The sequence below is a fragment of the Thalia democratica genome, chromosome 2, assembly GCF_965202585.1.
Source record: "Thalia democratica chromosome 2, ktThaDemo2.hap1.1, whole genome shotgun sequence".
NCBI classification, from domain to species: domain Eukaryota; kingdom Metazoa; phylum Chordata; class Thaliacea; order Salpida; family Salpidae; genus Thalia; species Thalia democratica.
Window position 1 is genome coordinate 49,838,002 of NC_139166.1, and position 17,468 is coordinate 49,855,469.

Consider the following 17,468-nt stretch of genomic DNA (forward strand, 5'->3'; position numbering starts at 1 on the left):
TTATGTAAAACAAAAATGTGACACTGTGCAATCTTATTGTTTAGTGTAAAAACTTTGTTTGTGATTTTTGAAAACCATTAAAACAGTGTATAAGTAACATAAGTGATTAACCATTAAAACAGTGTATGAGTAACTAAAGCCAAGTTCAAATATTTTTTTACTATTTTTGTATTGGTGCAAGATTGTAATTATTTTAAAGTGTAAGCTATATTTTTAGTTTATTTTTAATGCAGGGTTGCCAAAAAACCTAGGATCCTTGAAAAACCTGGAATTTGACAATTAGGAAAAAAATCTGTATAAACCTGAAGTTTGAGAAATTGAAAAAAAAATCTGGAAAAACCTTTATTTTGAACAAAAAAAACTAAAAAACCTCAAAAACTACGAAGTTTAAACTATATTTACATGTTAAGTTACAAAATTTTATTAGATAAGAAAAATCTATCATAATGATGAAAATAGTTTTTTTTTCTATATAAATCACGTTTAAGTAACTTTACAGTATCTTTTTGATGTTGTTTTAAGCTCTTTTTAGTTGGATTTTAAAGTTACTACGGACTTTTTAAACAAATCCATATATTTTTGAAAAGTTAAATGGGAATCATCTTTTTAACTCAGGGGTCAGCAGCCTTTTATAAGTTTCTGACCTTTTTTTTATTGAAAAAAGTTGCATGCTGGCCACAATCTTTAAAAAAAACAAGCTAGACAAGATGATTTAAAATAATTGTAGTAATCAACAGGGTGGTTACTAATCCTGGAAAATCTAGATATTGACAATTTAGACTATAAAAACCTGGAATTTGAGAAGTTTTGAAAAAATCTGGAAAACCTAGAATTTTAAACAACTTTTACGTGTTTAGTTGTAAAATTTCGGTTTTACACAAAAAACTGTCATGTAGATAGATTAAAGATAAAAAAGAATTGTCATCACCAAATTTTTTTTTTATAAAAAAAAATATTTAAAGTAATCAAACAATATCTTTTCAATGTTATTATTCTATTTAACACAATTTTTTACTTTAAACTTGATTTCTAAAAGTAGACTCAAAAACGTGTACTTACAAAACCTCAAAGAAATTTCTAAAAAACCAGTGGCCACCCTGATTCAATAAAAAAATGCTATTTAAAACTTTTAATTTGATAAATTACTGCAATAATAGCTCTCTTATATAAAATGTTATTATAATAGCCATAACAGTATGCTTATGATTAGAATAGTTTGCTTTGAAAAACAAAAGTTTAACACTGTGCATGTTTATTGTTTAGTGTAAAGTTTTGTTTGTGATTTATGAAATCCATCAAAACAGTGTATAAATAACAAGAGTGTTTAACCATACTTACTGTCAAATTATAGCGCAATTGTAAGTTTTTCCTAAAAAGTAAATCCTGGGCTAAGTTTGCTGACCTAAACCCTCTTAAAGCTTAATGCAACGTTTATTTTCTAGTTGTAAAGGTCTACATGATTTTGATATGTAAAACAAAATTATTACAATTTTGTAGAAAAAAGTGCTAAGCTGAATCAAATCAACATCTATCAACAACAATATAATGATATTTTAAAATAGGATTTTAAATATACATTTTAAAATTTTCAAATTATTTTATATCTGTTTAGGAGCTTACTTATAGAGGGCGTTGATAAAAGATTAACAAGTTTTGAATACCATTTTAACTTGAAAGTACTTTTATTTTGCAGATTATCATACTAACTAGTAAGCAAACAAAATTTAAAATAAAACAAAATATGGATAATGTTACTGACAAAGGTAAAATCATTGAAGCTGAATTAGAGTTTAAAACTAACTGGAAGTTGTGGAGATGTCAATTTCAACCAGGTAAATCATGGAATTCCTGTTTACAGCCATTGAATATGTGTATAAATGACAAATCTAGTTTTGACAATGTTTGTAATTTGTTAAAGAGAGACTTTGAAGATACAGAATCAAAAATTGATTATTTTTTCTTTTTCAAGTCTGGAATAAAACCAATGTGGGAAGATCCCAACAACAAAGGTGGGGGCAGATGGAAAGTTGCAGTGGACACTTCTGAAAAATTACAATCAAAATGGTTTGATGTTTTAAAGTTGTTAGTTGATGAAGCTTTTGGAGATTTAGTAAATGGAGCAACAATAACTAAATGTAAAAATGAAAGAAAATTGTCTATCTGGGTGTCAAAAGATGCTGATAAGATAAACACTTTTATGTTAGGTGATCAGATGAAAATTAAACTAGATCTCCCTAAATTTCAAACACTTATATTTGAAAAATTTTATTAGATTGTAGAGTAAGAAATATTTAAGGTATTTTTGTTTATAAACTATGTTCTTTGTAATTACTATACTTTTTTGTTTATATACTATATTGCTCAATATTTCAAAATATACTCCTTACTAGTTATACCCCCTAACTTTCTAGAATTGCTTAAAAAGGGCAATATACCTGTGACTAGCATACTCTATGAATTCAAATTATATGTACTTTTTTCATTATTTTTTAAATTTATCTTTGGACATAAAGATTAAAAAGCCTTCATAAGTTTTAAAAATAGTACTTATTTTATCTTTTCATACAAAATCTTTTTAATTTTAATTTTGCTTTTTTTTGTACAAAATGATTTACCTCCTATGGTTTTATGCTTTAAGCTAGTTTTTAGCAAAACATTATATCCATTTCTGAAAATCATGATTGTTTAGATTAACTAAAAACAAGTTTTACAGTAATCTTCCTTTATTGTACTAACATATGTTTCTGTGTGTTAACGAATCAACACACTTCAACTGGGTTGTTAATTGGAAAGAAAACCGCTTAAGAACATGTTTAGATTAACTAAATTTATGTTGTATAGAACTATGCATTTTGCAATATTGAAGCTTTTTTATCTGTTAATTTTTTAGCATTGAAACTGCCACTAACTAATCAGTTTGTACCCGATATGAGTATTTTCTATCAAACTTAGGACTAAGAAAGTTAATCTTTATAAAGTTAGGTATTTTCTGCAAAAACAGCTCTACTATTAGGAGCCAATTAAATTGATAATAGTAAGTTAGAGTATACACTATAGATACAGGGTTGCCACTTTACCTGGAAACCTGGAAAAACCTGAAATAACCTGGAATTCGACAATTTAGGCAACAATAACCTGGAAAAACCTGGAATTTGAGAAATTTTGAAAAAAACCTGGAATTTTGATCAAAAATCCTGGAAAAACCTGGAATTTTAATTAATTTTAACATCTTCAGTGGTAAAATTTTGATTTGACACAAAAAATCTATCATATAAATAAGATTTTTTTGTCATCATCAAAAATGTTTTTTATTATAAAACACATTTAAAGTAATTTTACAGTATCTTTTCGATGTTTTTTTACTATTTAACACAGTTTTTTATAATGAAATTAATTAAAAATAAAGATAGACTTAAAAATGTGTACCTTTAAAAACCTGGAAGAAATATGGAAAACCTGGAAAAATTTTTGAAAAAACGAGTGGCAACTCTGTAGATAACTACTTTTTTTCACTAATTTTATTAATATACAAGTTTATTTATCTGGTTTTTGCAGTTATATTATAATAAAAATATATTTCTTAATATAAGAAAATTAAAAGTTTAAGAAATTTTACACATGTTATGCTTATGTGTGTATATATTTTAATATTTTATTTTTGTTTGATTATTTTAAATAATTTTTTTTATAAATATTACTGTTTGTTATTAGATTTATAAAAAAAAGTTAATCCAAGACAATTTAAAAAATCAAAAATTAATTATTATTTTTTTTATAGTTTATATCAACAACTATTTTACATTTTCAGTTTTACTTAGTAGTTCTTTCAATATTTATAAATTGTGTCAAGATGCCACCAAAAAAGAACAAGGAAAGTAAAAAAACTGAAAATAAAAGAAAAGACAAAGTAGTTCAGGTAAAGTTTTTTTAAATTAATTTTATTTAGTATTTAGACTTTGTAACCTATCTGTTTTACTTTAACTTTTAAAAACAAGTACAAAAAAGTTAATGTTTAGTTTAAGACCCACAGAATGTATTTTACTTTTATATTTTCAAGCTTTAATAAATATATGGTGTTTCTGCTTTATACATATTGACTTTTGATAATTAAACTAGATAAAATCACAAACATAACTTTTTTTATCTCTAAATCTCGATTAAAAATAATACAGCTCAGTTAGTAATAAACTTACTGCTTTGGGTAAATAAAAAAATTAATTCAAAAATTATGTTACATTTTTGAAAATTAGATGAATTAGGGAGTAATGCACATTTTTATATGTAGAATTAATTTTAAAGACCTCAAGCTTACCTTATAGAATTGTCTCTATTAATTGAAAGTATTGCACTTTCCAACTCTGTAATCTTTTATATTTAAAACTAGTATGAATTATAAGAAGTGGTGAAAATCATAGTTCAATAATTTTCTTTACAAAAAAAAAATAAGAAAAGATTTAAAAAAGCTATACAATTTTACAGTTTTTAAGCAATTGCTTTCAAACTCTGACGGTTTGACCTAACTTTATAGTTAACAATGGTTTTACAAAAAAGGTTATACTTTAAGCAATATAAATTTTTATTTGAAAAAATTAGCAATATTTTGATGTTTATACTACAGTTCTTCCTTGCTAATCTGGCTATGTTGGGTAAGATTTTTTTGTAGTTATGACGGGATTAGCTTTTGGCTGGATAAGAAGAAAACATTGCTTTTATATAGAAAATATACCTCTTTTGTATAATGCAATGCATATAAAAAAAAGGCAATAAATTTTAATGTTAGTTGTTGTTATTTTTTCAATGAACCAAATAATTATAAGAAACAAAAAATAAACTAAACACAAATTTTATAAGTTTTGTAATTAATTTAACAAAATCAAATCACACTATAAACCATCAATTTGTATCAGTTTTAAGTTTTACAGTGAAATTATTTAGTTTTGTTGAATTAATTAAATAAAATTCTCTACTGAAAATGACAGGATTAGCTAGAAATTGGATAAGCAAGGAAGCACTTTACTAATTTTCAATATAAAGTTGTCTTAAGAATCTAAAGTTAAAATGGTAATCCACATAGTTTATATTGAAACATAAAAAATAGATGAAAAGACAACTAAAAAATGTAATTAAGTTTAGCAAGGTTCACATATTATGACACTGGAAATATATAAACTTTATGAAAATAGTTTTTAACAATAGTTTTATTATCTATATCAGGGGTTGGCAAACTGCGGCCCGCGGGCCACTTTGATTTTTTTTTAATCTAGTTTAATATATTAATATTCTCAAAAAACAAAAATAAAAAATTAGTGTTATCTTTAAAGGATAATCTATCGCCTAAATATTTTTTTGGTCGAAAAAAAAATCTTTAAATATGTTTTTTAAAGCACATAAAAATGTTCCTTTTTGACCTGCCGACCCCTGTCTTATATTATAGTGTGCACAGCTTCTAAAAAGTTTGAAAACCACTGGACTGAATCACCTATACTACTTTTTAAAATATATAATTTTTAAAATGTATTACAAATACTATCAAGCAAAATTTATTACAATAACCTTAATGGCAAAAACTAGTTGGTAAACTTAAATGAAGCATATGAGTATATGACATTTAAAGAGAAAACCATGCTTTAAAAATCAATTATTAATGTTAAATATATGATTTATTAGTGTTAAAACAAAATTGTTGAATTTTAGTTAATGTTTTAGCATTAAAAAAAAACACTTGAATAGTTTTAATAAATTAAAGATTTTTCAAACTTATTACTTACATTTTTATGTTCTGTATTTCTTATATTTACTGACTAAATTTAAGTTTTAATATTAAGTATCAACTAATGAAAAAAGTATTAGTATTAAAATGCAACAGTTTCTTTATTTCGTAACTTTTATTTATTTATTTTATGACTCTAAAATAAATAATATTGTACAAATTTGGTAAGAAAAATAAATTGTGAATATTAAAAACTAAAATGTTTTGAATCAGTTTAGACTTAATATTCACTGCTTATTTTTCAGTATATTATCATGCAAAATAGCATTACTGACTTATATTTTTTAAATACTAACAGTTATGTTGCAGGACAAAACTTTTGGTTTGAAAAACAAGAAAGGCGCAAAGCAGCAGAGGTTTGTTAAGCAAATTGAGCAGCAGGTTAAAAACTCTGGTGATCCTCGCAATAGGAAGGTTAGTTAAACTTTTTTGTTAGTATATATATGTATATATATTAAAGGTTTTATAAAAAGTTCTGGTCGATTTCAGACTAGGTATTTAAAATTCAGCTAACAGTACAATAAACTGTATCATTACTATGTCACAATTATATAAAAATTTTCAAAATATAAATTTCTGTTTACTATTGTAATAAATTGTAGCTTACTGAGGAGTACATGAAATTTTATATTTCATGTATGAAACAGCTGTATAAATTTTAGTTTTTATATAATTAGATAAATATATATATATATATATATAAAGTTTATTTCAAGATGCAAAAACTTGCAGGACTCGAGTTTTGTGCCTATGCACTCCTCAACTGCAAAGCTCAAAATAAAGCACAAAACAAAATACTCAAATGAAAGTTTGAAAATTAAGCATAACTAGATTATAAAGTAATTTTGAAACTGTCAAAAATCATGCAAAACGGCTTTTGCAAAAATTAACTTACCATTGGACAATAAACTGGCACGAATTCTTAAAACTTCAGTGAGTGACTACATATTTGAACAGAAAGTTGAATAATATAAAAATAAGATAAAAAGTTAAATAAAATAAAATTTAAATTCTTATAAGGTGAAATTAAAACTTATTAAACTTCAAAAGCGATTTTTTTGTATGTCTACAAGACGATACAAACTCGCTTTTTTTGTTTAAGCATCTCTTATCTTTCAGTGCATATACAACGGCTGTTGCTTCTTTGAGACACAGCCTACAAAGTAGAATATAAGTATTAAAATTTTATCTTATTTTTTTATTATTCAATTTTCTGTTTAAATATGTAGTCAAACACTGAATTTTTATGAATTTGTGCTAGTTTATTGTCTATTGGTAAGTTAATTTTTGCACAAGCCGTTTTGCATGATTTTTTACAGTTTTAAAATTACGCCATAATCTAATTATGCTTAATTTTCAAACTTTCATTTGAGTATTTTGTTTTGTGCTTTATTTTGAGCTTTGCAGTTGAGGAGTGCATAATAGGCACGAAACTCGAGTCCTGCAAGTTTTTGCATCTTGAAATAAACTTTTTATTAAAAAAGCCTTAAGGTGGGCTCTGTGTTGAAGAATTTAATTTATTAAGTTAATCAACTTATTTCTATTTTTATACATATATATATATCAATACTACACTACCTTTTACTAATACAAATGTTTCACTCTTCTGTTAGACAGAACAGATCCTCAGTTAGTTTATTACAATAGTATCTTAAAACATAAATCAAAATGTACATGAAATTAAGCAAAAAAACTTTAAGGATTGTTACGTCACTAAATAAGTCATTAAAAAATATAATACACACTAAGTTTTCATAAACGTTCAAAAATACTAAAAATGAAAACTTTAAAAATGTTAACAATTACTAAAAAGTTCATTTCGTTTATTTAAAGCTAGATTTGAGTTTAATTTTGATATCTCATGTTTTTCCATATTGCACAGAGTGCAGCCATGTTTTAAATTGAATTTGTTTTTTGTTCGTGCTAAAATTTCCCATTTAATGCTAAAATTATTATTTCTATCTTTCAAATCCCAAATATATTTTGAAAGCGTTGTTTTTAGTCTGTACTAACTGTTGTTAAAAGAATATTTATGCCGTGTGTTACTTTTAAACGATAAATCTGATGACCCAACATATTTCTGATATAGTTTAAAACATTTTTCTAATACAACCTTTTCCAAACTTTTCAAAATGCATAAATTCTTAAATTATGGCCTTAACAAGAACAGCGTATTTTTTTAAACTCTGCTTACTGTATAATAAACTTTATTATTGCTACGTCATAATAATTATATAAATTTTCAAATTCTAAATTTCTGTTTTACATTGTAATAAATAAACTTTAGCTTACTGATGAGTATATGAGGTTATATATCTCATATACGAAACGGCCGTATAAACTATTGTTTTTTATGTAATCAAATAAATAAATATATATATGAAATAAATTAACTGAGTTAAACTTCACTGAGCCCATATAAAGGGCTATAATAATTTATTGCAAGATGTAAATTTAAAGTTAACAGTATATATTTATATATTTTAATGCTTTAAATAAATTAAGAGTTTTGCTATTGCTGTAAAATCTTTTTTTTTTCAACTTAGCTTAAACTTTTTTCACTTAAACTTGTTTTTAGGTTATAAATTGTTAAAATTAATTTTTTGATTTAAAAAGTGTATTATTATACAAATAAGGATGTAAAATTTTAGAAGGAGGAGGAAAGGCGCGCAGAAAAGAAAAAGAAGGAAGAAGAAAAGAAGAGGCAAGCTGAAATCGATGCTCTTTTCAAGCAAACCATCATTCAGCCTAAACTGGCCCCAGGTATAGATTTTTATGTAAATAAGGATTTCGGCTAAGATTTGATTATTCTGAGTAAAGTGTTTTAGTTTTAAAACATATTTGAAGTATTTTAGTTTTTGTAATGGGCATAAGTAAAAAATGAAACCCTAATTATAAATTTTTTATAGAAATTCATTCATCTTAATGGTGTTTAGCTTAGTAAAAATTATTAGTGGGATATTTGATGTATAGTTTATTTAGCTATAAATGTATAAAAAAACCTTAAGTAATTATTCAATAGTAATTTGCATCATAACGAAATATTAAAAACTTCTGTTCTACTAATACTATGGTTTGGATATGATTTCTCAGTAAAAAAGTAATAGATCTTTCATTAGAAACATTCCATTTCCCATCAATTTTACAACCAAGAATAGATTCAAAATGAAAGTTCAATAAATCACGTTTAGGTGGGTGTTTTCTTTTCGAATTTCTTCCACTTTCACTCTCATGAGGTTGTCCATCTTGTTAGTCTCATCATAATTTTTACCTTCAAAAGTAGCAATATACCATGTGTCTGATGACCCTTCCCTAGTTAATGTGGCATAACAATGCCCTACAACAACTTATTCAATTTTCTTTCTGTGTGTTAAGGGAGGAAGCCTCGACAATCAATCGTTTGTAGGTAAAAATCTCAGAAAGTACTCATCATCTTCTGAAACAACAGCTCACAAGTTCAGAAGTCTTTCCTCGTGAGTATTACCATTTACTTTAAAAAAATCAGGATTGTATAACACTCAAGGTTTGTGTGACTCTCCAAAGTAAATTAACTTATTATGAACAATAACTTAATTTTGATCAGGATGAGATTTAAAAGTAGAATACAGCTCTTCAACGCTCTTTACAGGCCCACCCCAACTTTTACACAGTTTGAGACGCTTCTAACCGTATTGATCCCTTTTCTTCCTTTTTCCTATTTTTATTTTATCTGTTCGAGCTGTAGAGTTATAATTTAGTGTACAACCATACTAAAAACCATAATTAAGTTTATACATAACTTTACTAAATGCTGTTATTGAATAACGGCGACTCTATATAAAACTAGGCATGAAAATGAATGAACTTATTGTATTAATAAAAAAATTGCTAACACTAACAAATATATAAAAAACATCATATTTTAAGAAATACTTTAAATCTGGCCAAAACTTCTACACAACAATTAAATCTAAGAGGAATATATTTTAAAATGTATAAATTAAATGGAGAGCTATTTACTTAGATTTTAAATCAAAAAATTGCTTATAAGAAATAACAATATTTAAAAAAGAACTTTATAATAAACAACAAAAAATACAAATGTCTTCATGTTAGCAGCAGCAAGGTCGTCTAGAATACCCCTACTTCTCTATGTGGCTGGTTTATATAGCAATGTTCTTAACTTTATTCAAAATTACATCAGGAATTTCTTATCTACTCTTTATTTTCTCCTTATCTTAACTGTATTAAAATTACTGCAGTATTTTCATGTGTTTCTCTCTGATATTCCCCCTTAAACACAAAACGGTTTCAAATACAATTTGCTGTACCGTTACAGAGTTTTAAATTATTTTGTTCTGCTACCCACCTTTACTCCATATCATTTAGAAATTAAAAAAAACTTAATTAAAACTTTTTTCTTGTTTAGTTTGAAATGAATCAGATATAATTAATATACAATTCTTATAAATACTTTTGCTGTGAAGCATTGGTTCCTAATTTTTGCCACTGCTGCTCGCTTTCCAAATCCAGCAAAGTGCCTTTCAGATTCTTTGAGATTGATTGGGAGCCTGCTAGTTCTTCATTAGTTAATAAGTTAAGCTCAGTAGCACGTGTGGACTTGACAAACAAAACTTACCAATTCCATATCTCTACCTGTTTGGCGATCAAAAATTGGGCGGCATGAAGACACATCTATTATAGAACTTTACAATACTTATGTTTATTTAACTATGTATTATGTTTACCTAGTTATTTCAAACGGATAGTCCATTAGATTTTATTTGTCATGTGACAGTTTTTTATAATATTATTTTTAAAAGTATCAGTCATTTTGCAGAAATTATAAGTAATGATACAGTGTTTGTTTTATTTTGCAATGTTCTTTATTTCTATATTATAGTCTTTATTTTGCAATCAGTAACTTTATGTTTAATGCCATACAACATTATCTTGCATAGAATAAATTAAATTTTTTTAAATATTTCGTTATTTTGTTGTAATGCAAATTGGATAGTTACTTAAGGTTTTCTTAAACATTTATAGCTAAATAAATTATGACATCAAATATCCCATTAATATACATACCACATCACCTAAATTCTAAAGATAAGTAAGTATACCTACAAAGATTCATTTTACAATAAAAATTTTTAATTAGAATAAACAGCTGTGCTTTTTAAATTTTTTAAAAAGAACCATTTTACAGACAAAATTTGCATATGTTGTGTGACTATGACGTCATAGTACATCAATAACAAATTAAATTTCTTAAAATGTATTTCTTTAAGTATGAGCTTTCATTAAAAATTTAAATTATATGTCTAGGACATGTATAAGTGATTATTACTATTTAAGTCGTAAAATCAAAAAATATGTTATTTTAAAGGTGCAAATTTTTTTGATTTTAAAATTCTTAATTATAAAGCCTAAACACATTCGAAACATATGTTTACATTTTACAACATTGTAATTTACGGGGGAGTGCCCCGGAGTGGTGGACACATTAGTTGCCATGCTAAACCATGGGGAAGGTTTTCTAGAGGGTAGCTTTTCTACATCTAGACTAGAGGGAGGTTTATAATTAGGGTCTATTTTAGCTATACTTTTGAGTCAATTAATAAATAAAATCAAGATAAGGCAATGTAAAATAATGAATTTATAAAACATTAAAAGCAATACAAACAAATACAAATCTAGAGAAGGCAAATTAGTCGAATATAAAAACTTAGCAGTGAATAGTTTAAATTAGTATCAGCCCTAATAAAATTGTAGACATCACAAGTTCAAATCTAATGAGCTAGAAGTGAACTAATTTCACTTACTCAATGCCAAATACAGAACTTGAGTTCCAACAGGCAACAAGTTCAAATCAAATGAGCTGTAATAAACTGATTTCACTCACTCAAAACCCAAGTACAATATTTGTAGACTGTCAACGTTGAAGTGACTGCAAACCAGTTGTATGTGTAAATCAATTTGTTTTTCTTTTTTAATTGCTTAATGACAATGCAGTTTTATACATAACTATAAGTGATTTGCAATTAGCAGTTTGTTGATTATGATTGGCTGTACAATTTCATTTTGATATTCAAGATTAATATCAGGGATGCATTACAACATGACCAAAAAAGTGTGCTGTACTCCCTACCACTAAACGATACTATATTTGTTTTATTTTCAAAAAGGGTTGTCGAAACAAAAATATTTACTATAACAGCTTAATATAAAATACATAAAACTATAAGAAATAATGTTGCCTAAATACTTTCCACAGGAGTCGATCCCAAGTCGGTGTTGTGTCAGTTTTTCAAGATGGGCAAGTGCGCTAAGCCTGCCAACAAGTGCAAGTACAGCCACGACCTCGCCGTGGAAAGAAAATCCGGAAAGAGAAACATATACCAGGCCGAAGAAGACGAGGATAAGGAAAATGGTTTAAACATGAAACCAAATTATTTCTCGACATAAGATATTACATATACTTTTTTACACTTTATTGTTGTTTTTTCTAATTAAATAACTTAACTTTTTGTATCTATCTAACAAAAGTTTTTTTTTTAATCTATATTTTTAACTACCATTAAAATGTTCAAATAGTATACAATATTTACTTATGAAATTATTTTTTTTAAGTTTTAGAATTGTTATAAGATAAACAAAACATGTAAAAACATTATTTTACACCACTCTATATATGCAATGCATTTTATAAGTTTGTAAAATTACTTTTTTTTTATTCAGACAAAATGGAAGATTGGGACGAAAAAAAGTTGGCTGAAGTTGTGCAAAAAAAGCACGGAGCTCACAACACCAAAATAAAAAAGAAAAACAAAACTGCAATTGTAATTTTAATGCTTTTTTGTACTCTTATTCATTTGTAAAAAAGTAAAATATGTATAGTTTAGGCAAAAAAAAAAAAACTATTAAAGAAATGATATTATAGGTTTTAAGAGTTGTGTGATTTAAAAATTATTCAATAATAAAACTTAGGTCTGCAAACACTTTTTACGGGCAATTGAAAAGAAAAAGTACGGATGGTTTTGGCAATGTCCAAATAAAGATATGTGTATTTACAAGTGGGTTTTGCTTAAAGCAATAATTTAAAACTGAAACTAAATATTTTTTCCGTTATATACATAATGTCATCAAACATTTATTTAAGTGAGATTAGTTGTAAAGTTGTATAATATTTTTTATCGTCTTAATGCTAAACACTATTTTTAATCTAAAAAACTTAAGTCTGTACAAGACTCGGGTCAAAAATACATGCGGTGTTCATTTTGAAAGTCTTAAAACTATGTTTTTTTTTGTTCTGACAGACACGCTCTTCCACCTGGTTACGTGCTCAAGAGCGAATTAAAGAAGAAGGACGACGAAGAGAACAAGATCTCCATCGAAGAACTCATCGAAAAAGAAAGAGCCGCCCTCGGTTCAAACACCACCAAGGTTTAAATTTTCATTTTATTTATTTCAGTACGGGTTCATTTTGAACATATTATAAGGAGTAAGTTGAAGTTGTAGTATTTTATTGAAAGATATTTTCAAAAAGATTTCAATAAAGTTAAAGTATAACAATGTCATTATAAACTTTTGAACCCGCAAAGAGCTATTTTTATATTTTCAATCCTCTGAGAAAGAATTTCTTAAAATAGCAAAGTTTTCGAATGTAGATTGTCACATCATTTACTACTTTGACAGGTCACTTTACAAACCTTCCTCGCTTGGAAGGAGAAAAAGCGCGCGGAAAAAATAAAATCAAGAGAACAGCTAAAGAAAAAGAGGAAGAACGACTTCAAATCTGGCAAAGCTTTGGTAAGATTATTTTTATTAAGGGGTTTTATTGTGTACATCGTTAGTACAATTTAGTAGTTTGTTATAATAATTATGTAAACTGATATCATAATTTTTTTTTATTATCTAGTATAAGTTAATTTAAAATAGCTTAGAATAGCAAATCTATAAAAGGACCATTTTAGTATTCAGTAAAAAATATGCTTTTACTGTTACAAGTAACAATTCATCTAATCAATTTTTTAACATTTATTTTATTAAAGTCTTCAAAGTAATGCTGCTGCTTAATTTATAAAATCGTCCAAGTATATAATATAAAAACTCGATTAGAAAATACTTTTTTTCTTAAATTACCCAAGGTTATACATAGGTTGCAAAAAGATATATACTAAACTTACTATTACTTAAATATTAATACAGTTAGTCTCATACCAAACAAACTTTCACAGGTGTATTAAAATTTGTATTTACTCTACTGCAGTCTCTACAGCTATGCTGATTATTATATATAAAATTAAAATCGAAAGTTCTTTTTCTCACACAAAACAAACTGTCACAGGTGAGCGGAAGGGAAGTGTTCGAGTTCGGGGGTGACGTGGGAGGTGACGACGCGACGGAGGGAGGGGACGTGGTGGATTACAAGCGTGTGGAGGATGAGGAGGGCAAGAAGGTGAACACGAGCATGTTCGTGCCCATGGAGGTGGACGCCAAGCTGGCGAAAGTGGACAGGTTCGTGCTCAACCCCAACATGAAGAAGCTTCAGGGACAGGCTGCTGATGTAACGACCGGTATTTGTTTTTTTATAATGGTTTAATGTGAGTAATTTAATTGCTAACAACTTTTTACATGTAAAATGTACAAGGAAGAGAGTAAATAGTCTATAAGTATTTAATTTGTTTTTGATAGTAAGTATAAAAACTATATAAGCTCTGATGAACCTTGTTTAGGTTAAACTTAAATTTGTGACATACTATTAAATGAATTAATATTTATTTTTAACTGTATGTAAATTTTACTTTTAGACGCAGCTGACGGCGACAAACCCGCCCAAGACGCCCCCGTCACAGAGAGCGATACCCAGCAACAAAACTCCGACGACAGAGGGGAAGGCCCCGAAACGAAAGCAGCCGACGACCTGACGGACGTTCCGGTGGACGAGAGCCTCTTCGCGGAAGAATTTGGCGATGAGTTTGACGACCTGGAAATATAAAAACAATTAAGTATTTATTCTCTCTGCTTTTGGTTAAAGTATTTTAATGCATTTTTGTTAGAAAATAATTGTTTTTATCTGAATTTCAAATAATTTATTTTATCTAGGTATGAATTTTCATTTAGTCAATATTTTGTGGCTAAGATTTAAAAGTTTTTACCAAGTTGAAAAACAAATCTTTTAATTTTTCGTTCATACGCTAACTATAATTTTATAAATCGATTATGTTTTAAAAAAAATCCTAACTCTAAATAAAAACTAACAGTTTCTTGGCTTTTGAATTTCGACTATAAAAATAGTTATCTGGTTGTGTTCTACTTTAAGTAACGGTATTACTAAACTTAGTATCTGGTGTTTTGTGAATTTTTTTAAAACTTCAAAGTGTGTTTCGGAACTTTTGTGAAATTCTCATCATTTTCAGTAGGTTGCACAAAATAAATATAGCTAAAAAACGTCACTTCGTTACGACCTTAAACAAATAATGTTTGCAAACTGTATGCTAAGTCAGATAAATCAACGGATTTTAAAATATTCAACTAGCTTTTTTTTCAAGTAGTTAGTAAATTTTTGGTTTTGTGCTGGTTAACTGGTGTTTCACGTAATCTTGACTTTTATGATTTGTATTTGATTTCATTTGTTTAACATCTTTTCCTTTTCTCGGGTATCAAGCGCGTCAGGCTAAATCTTTTTACTTTTGTAAAAATTTCAGTTTTTTCAGTTCAAATTATTGAAAGTTTAAGAATTTTTTCGGGTGTATAATTAATTAGTGGTTCTCTTTTTAAACAATATTAGGCTTTTGAAGGCAAATTGTTTTTAATTGTCAATACAATTGCTTGAAAACTTCTTTAAAAAATTGAAAGTTGTTTTTTATTTTGTCTTAAGTAGGTTATACGAAGATGTTAATTTATTTCTTGATAAACGTTAAGTTTTTGAAGGCTAAATGATTATTTACATAGAGGTGAGTACATTTATCAGTTAGAGGAAATTACCACAAAGTGAATGTATCTGTGATCAGATCATTTTTATCTGTATTTGGATGTTAATTACATGAACATATTTTTTACCTATATAAATAACAATCAATGTTTTTCATAAAAGTTATAATAATATATTCTCTGCAACTCATCAGAAACTTACTGCAGACATTTAAAATAGAACATAAGCTTTTTAAGTAAAAACAATAAACTTTAGAAAACTACTTGAGTAATTAGATTGCTGTAAAAAAAACAATCAACAAAAATCAATAATGTAAAATAGTAATCAACGCAAAAAAGAAATATTTTAAACTACATAACAGAAATGTTTAACACAAACAAAGAAACTTTAAAGTAAAGAAATAACTAAGGAAACTTTTAAACAAATTAACCAAAGACACTTTTAAACAAATTTTTTACTGCCTTTACTAAACCAGAGAAAAACTTGATGTCAGATACGAATGAAATGTCAGAAGTCATTAAAAAGAATGATAAAATCGTCTTAGTGGCGCCTGACAAAACAGAGTATTTGAGAAAAATGTTTGAAATAATGGATGATAAATCAAGATTTGTTAAAATCGGCCAGCGAGTGATTTTGAAAATCTAAATAAAATTGAAAATGAGATAGTTGATATACTAAAAGAATTGTTATCCAAGAAATAAATAAGCCAAGAAACGTTTAATGAGATTAAACCTATAGGCTCAATAAGACCAAGGTTATATGGTTTACCAAAACTGCATAAAACGGTAGTTCATTTGAGACCAATTTTATCAATTACGAAGTCTCCTCAACACAAGCTAGTAAAGTTTCTTCACTGAATACTTGAACCAGTACTAAATCATTATTCCCGCTTTGTTGTCAAATATTCCTTTGAAGTAATTGAGCGGATTAGGAATATCAATCCGGAAAACATTATCTTCCTTTGACGTGATTTTACCTATTTTTTATTTATATAGGTAATAAATTATAGTAGACTTATGTTTTTAATGTTAAGAAAAATTATTTATAACATTTTTGCACTGACACTTAATTTTGCCATGTTTTATTAACTTTATAAATTAAATTTTGTGCTTTCCGAGATTTTTAGGATGGATGTTTAAATTTTTTCCGTAACACTATCATATTTTCGTTAATTTACAAACTAGGGATTTAAAACTATACTTATGATTAAAGAAAAAAATTGTCACGAGGCGTTATCAATTAACTTAAAATTTTCGGAAAGTTTTGCTAGTTTTGTTTATTTTGTTTAACTTAAGTATCAAGTAAGCTTTATTTTTATGAAACTCTTATTAATCTTCTTTTTGATGTATTAAAACTATGTTGTTTTAAAGAAAGTTCAAATTATATAAAAATAAATCTCGGCTATGTGTATTGTGCTCCAAAAGTTTCCGAGCCCAAGGCCAGGCCGTAAAATTCTAGTTGTTGCCCAGCACAAAATCTCACTTTTAAAAGAGTTCAGTGGCTCAACAGAACAACTAGGCTGGTAAAACTGATATTATTTATTGCATGTAACTTTGTTGCATGGCCTGAATAGCAATTAATGTCAGACCTCCTACTCGGCTATTTGATTACAGTTTTGTATCTCCTATAATAAGGTTTCCCAAAATGCTTTTGGCTACCTGGGGGGAATTAATAAGTAAGACTTGGAAAATTTATATGGGTAATTTATTAGTAAAGGGGTGATATCTAACAATAGGGGCAATTATGTTTTAAGTTTCTGTCAGGGGGCGCTTATAAAATTGA

General features: G+C 27.0%; 1 protein-coding gene and 1 long non-coding RNA gene across 2 annotated transcripts; both read left to right on the top strand.

Annotated features, from left to right (window-relative positions):
* The first annotated feature begins 1,702 nt into the window (after positions 1–1,702).
* Positions 1,703–2,105, top strand: LOC145829791 (uncharacterized). Its single transcript, XR_014369580.1, has 2 exons — positions 1,703–1,832; positions 1,970–2,105. It is a non-coding gene; the product is annotated as an uncharacterized LOC145829791 (long non-coding RNA).
* A 194-nt stretch (positions 2,106–2,299) lies between these two features.
* On the top strand, positions 2,300–15,102 carry LOC145829790 (zinc finger CCCH domain-containing protein 15-like). Its single transcript, XM_082937657.1, has 11 exons — positions 2,300–3,034; positions 3,851–3,916; positions 6,080–6,184; positions 8,422–8,533; positions 12,027–12,182; positions 12,491–12,591; positions 12,740–12,825; positions 13,069–13,195; positions 13,448–13,561; positions 14,100–14,328; positions 14,563–15,102. Exons 2-11 carry the CDS (start codon positions 3,851–3,853, stop codon positions 14,748–14,750), a joined length of 1,284 nt encoding a protein of 427 aa, XP_082793783.1. The 5' UTR covers positions 2,300–3,034; the 3' UTR covers positions 14,751–15,102.
* The last annotated feature ends 2,366 nt before the right edge of the window (positions 15,103–17,468 follow it).

What these genes read in the sequence shown, in the direction of transcription:
- LOC145829790 (XM_082937657.1), top strand. Translation starts at nt 3,851, where the DNA reads ATGCCACCAAAAAAGAACAAGGAAAGTAAAAAAACTGAAAATAAAAGA. An exon ending in GTGATCCTCGCAATAGGAAG is followed by an intron (nt 6,185 to 8,421) that starts GTTAGTTAAACT and finishes GTAAAATTTTAG; the next exon opens with AAGGAGGAGGAAAGGCGCGC. An exon ending in TCAAATCTGGCAAAGCTTTG is followed by an intron (nt 13,562 to 14,099) that starts GTAAGATTATTT and finishes AAACTGTCACAG; the next exon opens with GTGAGCGGAAGGGAAGTGTT.